The 13,765-nt window shown below is 36.4% G+C and overlaps 1 protein-coding gene across 1 annotated transcript in view; it reads right to left on the bottom strand.

The window, feature by feature from the left end:
* Nucleotides 1-464: 464 nt before the first annotated feature.
* The window catches only part of FOXO6 (forkhead box O6), a 28,475-nt gene continuing 15,174 nt past the window's right edge, over nucleotides 465-13,765 (bottom strand). Inside the window, exon 4 of the mRNA XM_051217032.1 lies at nucleotides 465-8,401. Coding sequence (XP_051065665.1) covers nucleotides 7,168-8,401 — 1,234 coding nt within the window. The 3' untranslated portion in view covers nucleotides 465-7,167. The remainder of the gene's footprint in view (nucleotides 8,402-13,765) is intronic.

Below are 13,765 nucleotides of genomic sequence, written 5' to 3'. Positions count from 1 at the left end.
TCCGATCCTGTACTCACCCTGGATGGTGAGCAGATAGAAGTAGTCGAGAAGTTCGTGTATCTAGGTAGCTGCATAAGTGCTGGTGGGGGTGTGAGTGATGAGATCAATGCACGAATAGTGAAAGCCAGAGCGGCTTATGCAAATCTGGGCCATCTTTGGCGCCTTCGTGATGTTAGTCTGGCTGTAAGAGGTCAGATCTACAACGCGTCGGTGAGAGCAGTTTTGCTCTATGCCTGTGAAACCTGGCTTCTCCGAGTTGAGGATGTTAGACGACTCTCTGTGTTCGATCATCGCTGTTTCCGAAGGATTGCTGACAGCCAGTGCAACACCATGTCAGTAATGCAGAGGTTCGGCATCGTGTTCGGGCACAGAGATGATAATGCAATCAGTGTCACCATCTTGAAACGCCGACTTCGGTGGCTTGGACATGTTCTACGAATGTCGTCCCAGAGAATTCCACGTCGTGCATTATTTGCCGACTCTGGGACTGGTTGGAAGAAGCGGAGAGGTGGTCAGTGTATGACATGGCGTCGTGGTATGAAAGAAAGCTGCAGAGGACTGGCTTCTGTCGGTCCTTCACGACTCCCTGGTTGGGGTCTGAGAGATGGTGCTACACAGTGGCTACAGACGTTATCAGATATGGCTCAAAATAGAAGCCAGTGGCGATCCTGCTGTAACCTTCTTTTACTTTCTTCATAAAAAGTGGTTGTCTCCCTTACCTGAAAGATTTCTTCTGATTGTAACTTTCCGTTCCCTCATTACTACCACACTACATTACACCAATCTCTTCGTCATTGTTCTCTTTTTCTTTTGCGCCCCTTAGTTTTTTTTTCTATTTCTCTTCGAATTCTCAGTGTTTTGTGCGGCGCATATATATTGGGGCTCTCTTGTACCAATATTCATGTCTTCAAATAAATAAGTTCATAATTCTCGGAAGCCGTCCCAACAATTATCCGATGACAAAAGTGAAGTATTTATAATGATATAAAAATCGCATGCACTGTGTTCGAGCGTCGTTGTTCAAATGATTTCTGACACCCAGTGACAACACAATATTAATAATACTGAGGTTCAATATGGTTAGCGTCACTCTCATGAAATTTCGACTCCGGTAGCTTGAACAACATCGCAGCCTCTCTCAGTCCAGCCAGTATTTCTCGATGCTGGAACTGGGTGGAAAACGCGGAGAGGTGACCAGTTTTTGACATGACTCCGTATTATGCATGGAAGGAAGCGGTGTAGAACTACTTCCTGTCGGTCTATTACGACTCCCCAGTTACAATTCAATCGCTTTAAACATGGTCAGATTAGAAGTTAGTGGTGATCCGGCTGTAGTTCTCTTTTACATTCTTCACAACAGTGAGAGGGACTACCTTATCTGAAATAAGTCTTTCTTGGTCGTATTTCTATTTGAACTGTATCTGCGACTACACTATTCTTTTTCATTTTACTTTTTGTTTTTGATTTTACTCCCCCTTCTCTCCTTTATTTCTCAGTGCGATATCTATATTTGTGTAGTGTATACTATTTTTTTGGTGCGTAGTTGTATCAAAATGAACATAATAATCAGAAATAAACAGGATTTTGTAGTAAAATTTCCTCAGCAGTAAGGTTGAGATGTTATACGTTTTATCTAGTTCAATGGTTCAAATCAAAAGAGCACAAACTTTCAAATACGAAGATAGTTCACGAATTGTGATCAGTGTATTAAAGCAATCCATAGCTGATTTCAAATTTATAAAATACACTTTTTCCCCTAATACTTTTATGAATGAACGCTGTAGTTTAATCCTAAGTAAACGAACACTAATTATCAATGATAAATTACTTTTTATGTCAGATAAAAAATTACCTACAAAATAAACTGATACACAATCTGTACAGTTTTATTTTGTATGTAACTCATTCTTTACTTGCTCACTAGTGATTATCCACAAGACCAAAGTATCAAGAGAAAGGTTGATTCGGACTATGATTTCCGATATGTAAATGTGTTGACACAAGCTATTCACCATGTCTAAAACAACAATTTTCCTCAACAAATCGTACACTACATTATCAAATGGGACTTCATAGAAACTTGATGAGGTGGTGTACACTTCAAAAGATGAACAGATTAAACGACAAATGCTTTGGTCAAACAATATAACTGGATATCAAGTAACATACAACTAGACCATCATGTCTTCATATTACTGCATATGCAAGCATCTGGGGATAGGGGGGAAAATAGGCCGTTATACAGGATTTAAAGCATAAAACTAAGACAACTGTAACAACTGCCTACTTCAATTCGAACAACTCTTTGATTTCCGTATTAACGTTCTTATGACATATCGCCGGTATACGCACCCATACTCATTGAACTAAGTATTCCGAAAAATGGCGCTCGAAGACAATTTTCGAAGAAACCCATGAAAACCTGACCAGGACTTGCATTTATAGCACGTAGTTCTTAGGCTACTGTTAGCCTCAGATTTTTCACTGCATGGAGCCATTTTGTAATTGCTGCTCTACGGGTATCTTAGAGACACTACTCTTTTGTCTTCTTTACCATATCCTGGTGATGTTTACCAAGAGTGTGGGCCGCTCACAATGTGGATAAAGATGAGCACAAATTCCTTCATTAGAAAAAAATTGTTGAGAATTAATATATTAAGCTTTTGACTGTACTGATTTATTCTCCATGGTCAAGTTAGCGACCATAATACACACATTCATTAGTTATGCACCCGAAATGAAGTATATTTTGCATATTCTTTCCATAAAAGAAAATGAAAATTGTGATATTTGTTTGAGAAATGAAGGCTCCTTAATCGCCTTTCATTGTTTTATTTATCTGATGTCACAATCCCAATACCCTAATGGGGAGATGTGCTGATCCTTGTGGCATAACATAGCTACAACAACGATACTAGTACATAATTTGAAATTCAAGTTTTTTATTGGTGAGATTGTACATAAATGGACTGAGACAAAACATCATTTTTACAAATAATGATGGAAATTACTTCAGAGATGCTTTGTATGAGTTTTTCAGAATTGTTCAAAGCTGTGAAGTTCAGTTATTGTCTTAGGATACGCAGATAACAAGGGTCCACTTGGTGTGGAAGCTGACGAAATACGGGACCATCCGGGCAGTTATTCAAGTATGTTTGCATTTCTCTCCCAATAAATGCTAAATGCTGCCTCACGACTGATCTGCATCAATGTCTTAACTAATGAAACGTGGTTAAGTAATAAGGCACGTCAACCACTTCACTTATCCGAGAAGTCTAATCGGGCTAGGTGTTCAGTGACATGAATTTACTGACTGTTGAACTGAGTCATGTGGGTAGGTTTAGTTTACCTAGTTGAGGTCCACGAGACTATTGTGACGTGGCTTAAAGTCGCAATGTCGCACACGCATTCAATCTGTATACTCCCTCAGTTTTAAAAGTCTGATACTTTTATCCCGAGAATACATTCATTCTCCTCGATTCATATTATCTATGCCCAAAATGTTCTACTACCACTCCTGTCATTGATTATACTTTTCTGTCATCTCCATGTCCTAATATGGTAGGCTAATTTGGACCAATCCACATATGTACCAGATTTTACGTTGCGTGTCGCTGACTTGAATTTTATTTCAAGTCTTCAGATTTTTCCGGCGGACATGAATAACAATGAAGAGACCAGGGAACACTGAACAAATAACTCTACAAATCCTTAAGAACATAATAATACAATTAGTATATTGCACCCTTAACACATTGTCACAGAAAGGCAAAATAACTAAGTGCTAACTTCAACACACAATACTTTTTTGTCACTGATAAATTAATAAATGACAAGAATAAAAAATAATGACAATAATCAGCGAACTGGTATGCTTGATCAAATTCCTGAGTGGACACTTTCTTGCATATATAGATAGGGATCTCCTCGTAAAGAGAAAAAATAAGTAGCCGCTTGAGCATATCATCGAAGATAAGTAGGATATGCTCGTCAAACTGATATAAGGAAAACAAACACGTAAGTGGATAAAATTCTTAAACTTTAGTGATTTACCTGGACAGAAATCAACATTGAAGTGAACAATAGTAATTATTGAAATACCGGAGTAAGAAGAGATAGAATAAGAAAGAAATTGATCAGATTTAAGTGAACAGAAAGAATAGTTATAATCGAGAGAATATTTGAAGCTATAAATGAATCTCTGGAGATGCCTTAACGGATACACATATTGTGTTTACAATTAATGACAATTAGACTATTACAGTCTGACGAGGTAGATGAACACATTACATGTTGATTAGAAAGGATAAACAAATTGAAATGAAATTCCTGAATTTTACGCGTTATTAAACGCTTCTTCATTGTTATCTTTTTAGCACGATAGTAATAATGATTATTGAATAAAAGCATTAGGAAGTACATGTCAATCGTAAATGGGGGAATTAAGTTTAAAATCAACAAAGTACCCTTTAATATAAAACGTAATCTATCGCCTTGCCAATATGTATGCATTTGCACAAAAGAGGAAGATAAAGAGAAGTAATACAGTGAATACATTCGATGGAATTAAAAATAATTTAAATAGAAGCAATATACAGTAAACAACAAATCAGTTATAAGTAAACAAAGTTACATATAAAAACACCTTATAAAAGTGAAAATTATCGATAAAATATGCGAAAGCAAGTTTCAAAGAAATCAGAATATAAATAACTAAACTAAAAAACAATGAAAACAAGATGCAATTAACCTTGCAAAAAACAATTTAGAGAGAATCATCACATTGAAAGTGCTGATCAACAGATCCGGATACAAGTAACTGAGTATGTTTCGACGTAATATTTATTTTTGGACAGTTTGATAATCACTCCGAAATTCTTTTAAATGATGATAGACATCGAGTAAGAGACACATAAACAAACTGATAGGTAATTCTTTTCGAAATATATATTATTATGACTACTCATTTATGTATGAAGTGAATTAGTGGGGACAGGAATATATGTATATGAAAACCATTCCACAACTTGTTTTCGAAAATCAACTCCTTATTGGAAATCGTATAGACGAAATTGCTACTCACGAAAAGGACTTACGGATGTAATGCTGATGTTTTAGTTATAGAAATTAAGAAGTAAAGAAAGATTAAACACATGAAGTAAAAAAACAGGTGAACTTTTAAATGAGAAGAATAATATTTAATTTTGCGAGAAATTATTCAGGAAATATGTCAAAAATATGAATGAGTCAAGGAAAGGAGCGTAAACTTTGAGTACTTATAAATATCATCGGAAAAAGTGTGGGTGAACAAATAAAGCATCAATGAAAAGTGTAGAAGGAAAGTAAAAACAGAAAAAAAAACACCTGGGTTAACGCACACGAGAGAACGAGTACTGGAAAAACGAAGTAGAAAGAACAGAAGAATGGATGGTAAGAAAAATTGATGTGTGATAACAACAGAAAATGCCGGATTTGTTGATTTTATGTAAAAAAAGATTACTGTTACCTTTCATTTTATTAGGCTGTTTTTGGATTAACCAACATAAACAATAGCAGCACTAATACAACGAATGTACAACATTTAGTGATGATGTGAATAATCCAAAAAAGGAAATGTCAAAACCATTAGTACAAACAAGAAATTACTTAGAAAAGATGAATTAAAAATACAAAAATTATAAACATAAAGTGATCAAAGAATCAAAGAAAAACGAGCTTTTCCAGGTTAATCCATTGACTTCCATTTTAAAATTATGGCTTGTTATCAATGCAACCCACTATATTATTATTGTTGCTTTCTAAATTATCATTCATGTAATCTTAAATGTGTAAATGCCGGGGAATCGAAATCTCTACATATGTATATATAAGAGTTAGCGTGAAGGAAAATAGAATCAAGAAGTGTATTACAACCAAATACCATATAGCTGTTATAATAAGAAATCAATTCACCGATAATATGCGCATACACAGATGCATAATAATAAACAGATGATATATATATATAATAACTTGTCAACCGGTGACGGAAAATGTTAATTAAGGACTGTCTCTTGTTTAGTAGTCAGCCTATAATAATAAGCTTGGTGATCACATACATTACACACGTACTTTAATAAGCATTAATGTAAAAATATAATAGGAGAAAGCTTTGCAAGAAAATAAATAAAAACGAGAGAATAAACGTCATATCCACACAGGTCGGTGAAATAATTAACAAAAATTAAAAACAGAGTAGTTATTCGATTTTTTTGAAGCGTATTGATAAATAGATAAACAATGGTGGCAATAATCAAGAAAATCCAATAAGAAATAAACAAATAAATAAACGAAAAAACAGCATAAAAACAATACCCAAAGCAAAACAAAGGGGCTAAAAAAATATTACCTGACTTGACAAGAGAGAATATGGAAAAAAACCCGGATTGGGATAAAGGTAGTAAGTAATATGAATGGCCCTGCCTTACGTTACACAAGCACAAAACAAACCAAAGTTTGTATAAATACCTGAATAGTGAATAACCGGTTCATATTATTCAAACTGTTCGAGTATTTACCTTCATACAAAAAGTCACACACAAGCAGCAAAATAGCTTGGACCGAGTTATCCAGTAGAATAAGGATGATAGGCGCTATAATATATATATATATATATATATATATATATATATATATATATATATATATATATACCTGAATGGTTACCAGTTAGGCAAGAGAAAGCACATGCAACAAGTTATTCTGTTTACATGTACTAACTTGGAAAGACAACTGGTTATGAACTGGCAAATTAAGTCGACATACGGTTTCAATTATGATATTAGTAACAGAGATGGAGTTCAGAGCCGAACACTACAAAAACAGAAATACAGAAGGTTGTATCATCCTTGGTAAAAAAAGACGACCAGTGAGTTAATAAAATAAGAATGTTCTGAATAAGTTATCTTAAGGTAATACAATAAGAAAGAACGGGATTAATAAAAATCCATAACATATAAATTTCGAGGTTCATTCAAGCTGCCTTCAAATTTCGTTGGAAAATATAAATATGTATATAACATTAAGTAACAACTATTCAGTATGAATTTTAAGTAATCAAATAGATGAAATGTTCTTCTTAGAAATATGCCTGAACAAATTAAATTAATCCACTAATTCGTATGCGCATCAAAAACTAGAAGTTATTGGGTTACTACTATTTGACGTTGTAGCAGTACTTCCTACAATTCGATCAGCTAGTTCTAGACTTAATTCTAATTCCAGTGGTTCACAATCATCATCGTAAGATGAATAAGGTTCAACATAATGTCGTAAATCCCTGTATGTACGATCAGTGGATCGAGACTGTACTGGATTTGAAGTAAAAGCTGATGATGGTGACGATGATTGCTGTGTTGCATAATTTGTTACAGAAGAACGATCAGCTCGTCCTAAATTACACAATTGCTCAGAAATCAGATTTCCACTTTGGCTAACTTGTTTCGTTTGAGTTTGTTGTTGCAGGAACGATGATTCAATATTATGATCAGGCATACCGAATAGCGTCGTTTGAGGAAAATACATAAGATCAGGTGGTGTTACTGGACCTAATGATCTACTCGTATTCTCAATACCACCATGCCCTGAACAGGATGTGGATAAAGATGTAATTGGATCTCCTCGTTGTAAGCTATGTGAATCACTTAACAAACGCATATCTAAACCAAGTGAATGACGCCAAGAACCGGAAGATGAACCAACAGAATTAGTTATGGATGGTGATAGAGATGTAGTTGAATTACCGGAACAATTTAAAAATGGAAGTTTTCCATCATTTGTTGTATGCATTAAATGTGAATTATCATAAAATGAAGATGTGAAATGATTTACTGGTGTTGATGATTGTAAAGTAGATGATTGAGATATAAAGTTCGTTGTATTATGAGGTATTGGATAGAATGAACTTGCAACTGATGAGTGCAAATTAGAACGATAAGCTTGCCAATGAGATTGAGCTGCTGCCGCTGCCGCCGCAGCAGTAGCTGTAGAAGAACCATGGTGATCTGTCAACAGAGGTACAGGTAATAAATGGTGAGCAGCAGCAACTGACGATGATACACGAGATGAATTAATATGATTAAACAGAGCACTTGGATGAAAAGATTGCTGTCTAATAATTTCTAATTGAGGTGTTGTATCCATTATATTAGAAAGATAATCTGTTTCCATTTGTTGTAATGAAGTACATAAGTTCGAATTATTCCCTGTAAAAGATGATTTACCTGAGTGACAGGGAAGAAATGAATTGCTTGGAAAATGATCCGATGATAAGCGATCAATAGTATGCATTGATGAAGACATACTATTTGCTCCAACATTTTGGTCATTACGCAACAGTTGTTCAATTAATCCACTTGTTCGACTATCATAGAAATTACAGAATAATTATTTAAATTAAATAACAGTGTATCTGAGACTAGAAAAAGTAAGTATTAATATTTTTTGATAAAAAACAAATATTTCACAGTCCAGATTGAAAATAAAAATATGTACACGATGCTCCACTGCCTTATGGGTCAGACCTTCAGGTCGAAGGCTCGGGGAGTGGCCCCCCAAGAAAAACACCTGCTTCGGTCTGGGCACCCGGGCAGTATCACAGCCCTCACACATATCGAATGAGATTTGTGTGTCGCATATGTATTTGGTGCCTCTTTGTACCAATATCTATGTGTTGAAATAAATAAATGTGCACAAATAGATTTTGTCTTATGTCATTTTAACGAGAGGTAAAAAATAAACCCACTAATTTCTAGAGACGATAATCGACATGGAATACAAATTTTCCAACAAACAAATGCCGACACATCTATAAGTCAGATAAGTTTAACGACTATATATATAGGCAAACTTGTTAAAGCACATATACTTGGTTGATAAGAATAACTCTGAATATAGTAGTTAGATAAGTTTAGCAATGAACAATACCACAGGCCAAAAAATTATGAAAAGTCACTGCGAAAACGACTCCAAAAGCTCATTTAACAAGTGCACTCGGTTATGAGCAAAACTGATTTTGGTATAGCTAATGATAGGACCTAGCTGCTTAAGTCAAAGCAGATGGGGTGCGGTTCAACACTGAAACTGCATGACTGAAAGTTAATTTACAACAGTGCTGATTTTCATGCAACTGAATAACGAGGTAGAATTACAGGTATATGGTTTTAATTAACATATTTGTGTGAAGGTTGACGATATTACCAAAGTAGAAACAAGACTCGGACTTTATTGATATTTCAACTACTCAGGAAAATAACACTGTTGATCATTTAGATAACCTAATTTCAAAACCATAAAGCTTTGAATATTTCCTCAACCAGTTACAACTTATACACGTTGTAAGTCATACAAAATATGCCTGTGGATTTCGGGCTTTATAGTCACATCAACTATTCTGATATAAACTATGAATGAAATTTGAAACATTTATAAATAAACAATAACGCTTTGCAATTTCATTAAAATCTATGCAGTAAATTGAAGTAGACTACTGACGACTTACGGAACAGCAGAAAACAATACCACATAATCACTAAGACAAAAACAGGTAGAAAAGGTAATTTCTTAAGTCAATCAACATAACCCAGACCATAACGGTTACAAAGTGTAAAACCCTATTAAACTGAAATCCTTCAGTTACCTATTTATCAAATGACAGACAATTAAAAAATTTTAATTTTTTATCTAATATTTTGTGTACAACTACTCTGATAATTCATTGTTTCCTTTTTAATAGCAGTTAAAATTGAGGTTTGCATCGAAAGTGCTTATAAGTCCCATATTTTGTATCAAAAAGCATTATCTAAAAGATGTAAGAACAAGGAGAACGCTGTTAAAGAGTCTAGTAAAGAAAAGGTTGTGACCCGATGAAGCCAAAATTAAAGAAACACTGAACAATAGAGGGAATAGCATTACAAAGGTTCAATACAGCCATCCTTCGAGACACTGACAAACTCAACGAATTAAATATAGCTCTCAACAACAGATTTCAAGCCATACATAATCTACTCAAAGAAGATGAATCCACTATGAAGAACTACTGCAATAAATAAGAGGAGTACTAACTTCAGTATGTCACGAGGTTCTAGGCCCAACAAGCACCATCATAATGAGTGGATCTCGATCGCATTCGTGGACGGCGTTCAAGAAATGAAGAACGAGAATACAGCAATCGATCAGAGCAGAACAAGAGCAGAAAACGTCGAGGCACAAACTGAATACACAGAAACAAATAAGCAAGTGAAGAAGAGCATTAGAGCCGACAAGCAAAAATGCGTGGAAGACCTACAAACGACAAATGAAAGAATCGCAAGAAAAGCAAATCTGAGGCAACCATATGATATAACAAAGAAACTAACAGGGAAATATTGTAAACCAGAGTGACCGGTCAAGGACAAAGAAGGCAAACTAGTCACTGAGAGTTAAAAACAGTGGAACAGGTGAATACAGTAGTTTGAATAACTCTTGAATAGGTCAGCTACATTGAATCCACAGGACATCGAAACAACACACACAGACCTTCCCACACACATGGTCACCAGACAAATGGAAATTGGGAAAGCAGTAGGACCAGAAAATATATCAGCTGAAGCACCGAAGTCAGACATAAAAGCAACTACAAACATGCTCCACGTTCTAGTAACGGAGATTTGGAAGGAGGCACAAGTGCCGACAGACTGGAAACAAGGATATCTCACCAAAGAAAGGAGATCTGAGCAAATGTGTAAACCACAGTGGCATCACATTACTGTCAGCACCAGGGAACGTTTCCAACAAAGTGTTGTCGAACAGGATGAGAGATTCAGTAGACACCCAACCTCAAGATCAACAGTGTGGATTCCATAGGGGTCAGTCATGCACGGACCACACCGTGACATTACGGATTGTCGTTGAACAATCATTTGAATGGAACTCGTCACTATACATCAACTTCCTTGACTATGACGAAACGTTTGGCAGTTTGGATAGGAGAACCGAATGGAACCTTGTTTGACCCTATGGTGTGAGTAGCTGAGAAAATCGTCAACATCATCCGGAATTTATACGACGGACTACACTGCAAAGTCGTGCATGGAGTACAGCTGACAGAAGTATTCCATGTGAGGACCAGTTTCAGTCGAGACAGATTACTCTGCTCCCTTTGTCTTTCTTCTGGTGGTTGACTGGATTGTGAAGACCTTGACATCTGAGGGGAATCACGGGATACAATGAACAGCTTGCATGCAACTAGACGATTTGGAATTCACAGATCACCTGGCTCTTCTATCCCATACAAACCAACAAATTCAGGTCAAGACAACCAGTGTAGCAACAGCTTGTGCAACGGTGAGCTTCAACATACACAGAAGAAAAGCCAAGATCCTCAAATACAACACAGAGATCACCAACTTAATCACACTTGATGTAGAAACTGTGGAAGAGGTAGAGACTCACGTACCTGGACAGCATCATCGATGAACAAGGAGGATCTGATGCAGACGTAACGGTGAGAATTGGCAAAGTAAGGGCCGTATTACTACAGTTGAAGAACATATGTAACTCGAAACAACTGTCAACCAACATCAAAGTGAGGATCTTCAATACGAACGCCAAGACAGTTCTACTGTACGAAAATGAGACTTTGGGAACTACAACAACCATCATCAAAAAAGTATAGGTATTTCTAAACAATTGTATTCGCAAGACACGCAGTGTTCGTTGACCAGATTCCATCATCAACCTACTATGGGAGAGAACAGGCCAACTTCTAGCTAAAGAAATTTAGGAAAATACGTTCGAGGTGGATAGGAATCACCAAGCTGCATCATGAAGCAAGCGCTAACTTGGAATCCTGAAAGGAAACGGAAAAGAGGAAGACCAAGGAACACATTGGGCCGAGAATCGGAAGCAGACATCAGAAGGGTGAATAGCAACTGGAAACAATTGGAAAAGACTATCCAGAACAGAGTAGGACGTAGAATCCATATCGTTATCCTAAGCTCCACGAGGAATAACAGACGTAAATAAGTAAGCATCATCTTTCGACCAACTCTAGTACGTTTAAAACTACCATCTATTGCTATATTATTATGCATTAAGGATGCTAGATTTTACTGGTGGCGGTCAGATTATTGAGACTATACAGGCTTACTTATACGCGTCCGAGAATGATAGTTTTTCTTGACTTAAAAGCAGCATTTGACTCCTTAGACCGAGAGGTTCCATGGCAATATATGTCATTGAAAGGTGTACTTTAGATGTATATAAACCTTGTGAAGGCCCTTTGCTTGAACACTACCAGTCGAGTTAGGGCTTATGGCGAACTGTCATCTGATTTCGCAATATCAAGTGCTGTACTGCAGGGCTGTCCACTATCTCCATTTTTGTTCAACCTCAACATAGACCTACTGATGGAAATACCTTTCTCGTCGACTGAATTTTCGGGTATTGATCTCTTACCAGAAGGTCCACTTGTCGACTTAGAAGCAGAGTCTTTTGGTAGCACTAAGCAACAATGCCAGGATGTTTGGGATGCGTTTCTCCCTATCAGAAAGCAAATTATTACTTCAGAACTGGCCTGTGTCAACACCTGAACTGAGGATAGGGATTAAAGTAGTTGAGCGTGCCGACAACTTCACTTATCTTGGAAGTCTGATCAGCCCTAATGAGATGGTGTCAGGCGAAATCTCTGCATGGATTCGAAAAGCTCGTCACCTATGGCGAAGGCGAAATATCGGTCTATCAATAAAAGGACGAGTATACTGCACGGCAGTTCATCCTGTTCTACTTTACGGCAGCGAAACATAGCCATTAAGAGTAGAAGATACTCGTAAGCTACTAGTATTTGACCGCAGAGGCCTTGGAAATGTTGCTGGCGTCTGCTGGGATCACCGGGTAAGTAATAGTGAGGTTAGACGCAGGGTATTAGGGAATGATGGTAAATCAGTTGGTGAGGTTGTGAATCCTCAACGTGTTGCATATGCCTGAACACCGACTACCATGAAGCGCAATGCTGACTAGTGTTGGAGATGTTTGGAAGAAAGTTAGGGGAGGCCAAAGCAAAACGTGGCATCAGTCCTTGAAATCACTAACTTCTAGTGTGAACCATGTTGGTAGATGCAGACTACTTTGGTTGAAGTGATTATCGTAATGTATGTGGTTGGAGACTCTGTGACATGACGCAGGTGTATACACTCTCTGTCTTCTCTTAAACTGTGAAATTAAAATTGCTTTATATCATTATTTCTACCAACAATTTTTTTCTTCCTGTACTATATCCTTATACATAATCTTTATTTTATACATTACTACTATTGAAGTAACTACTTCTATGAATTCGGTGTTCATCTTGTTGTGCTAATCAGGTGTAACAACTTGGAACGATGCATATACGTGCCTGGTCCTACGTTGTAGCTGACCGACTGACCTACACGTTAACTTAGTTGACCTTCATGAATAAATACGGTAAAGTATTTGTATTTGTTACGTGTTAAACGGAATGCGCTCGTTTCATGAATAATAAAATAATGAATATTGATAACAGAAAAAAAATCTAGTTCATCTAATTAACCAATATAAATGGGAGTTTTGTGGACAACTGATGCGATTGCGTGAAAAATTATAAGAATGCCACATTACGACTTTTTATTCAACTACTAAAAATTTCTGATAAACTACTCAAATACTTAATTATTACAAGTTCGAAAAGCGAAGATTTGTCCACATCCACTAAACCCCCTGTTCTAATGTT

Source organism: Schistosoma haematobium, chromosome 6, assembly GCF_000699445.3.
Source record: "Schistosoma haematobium chromosome 6, whole genome shotgun sequence".
In the NCBI taxonomy this organism is placed as follows: Eukaryota; Metazoa; Platyhelminthes; class Trematoda; order Strigeidida; family Schistosomatidae; genus Schistosoma; species Schistosoma haematobium.
This window is presented reverse-complemented; position numbering and strand designations above follow the sequence as displayed.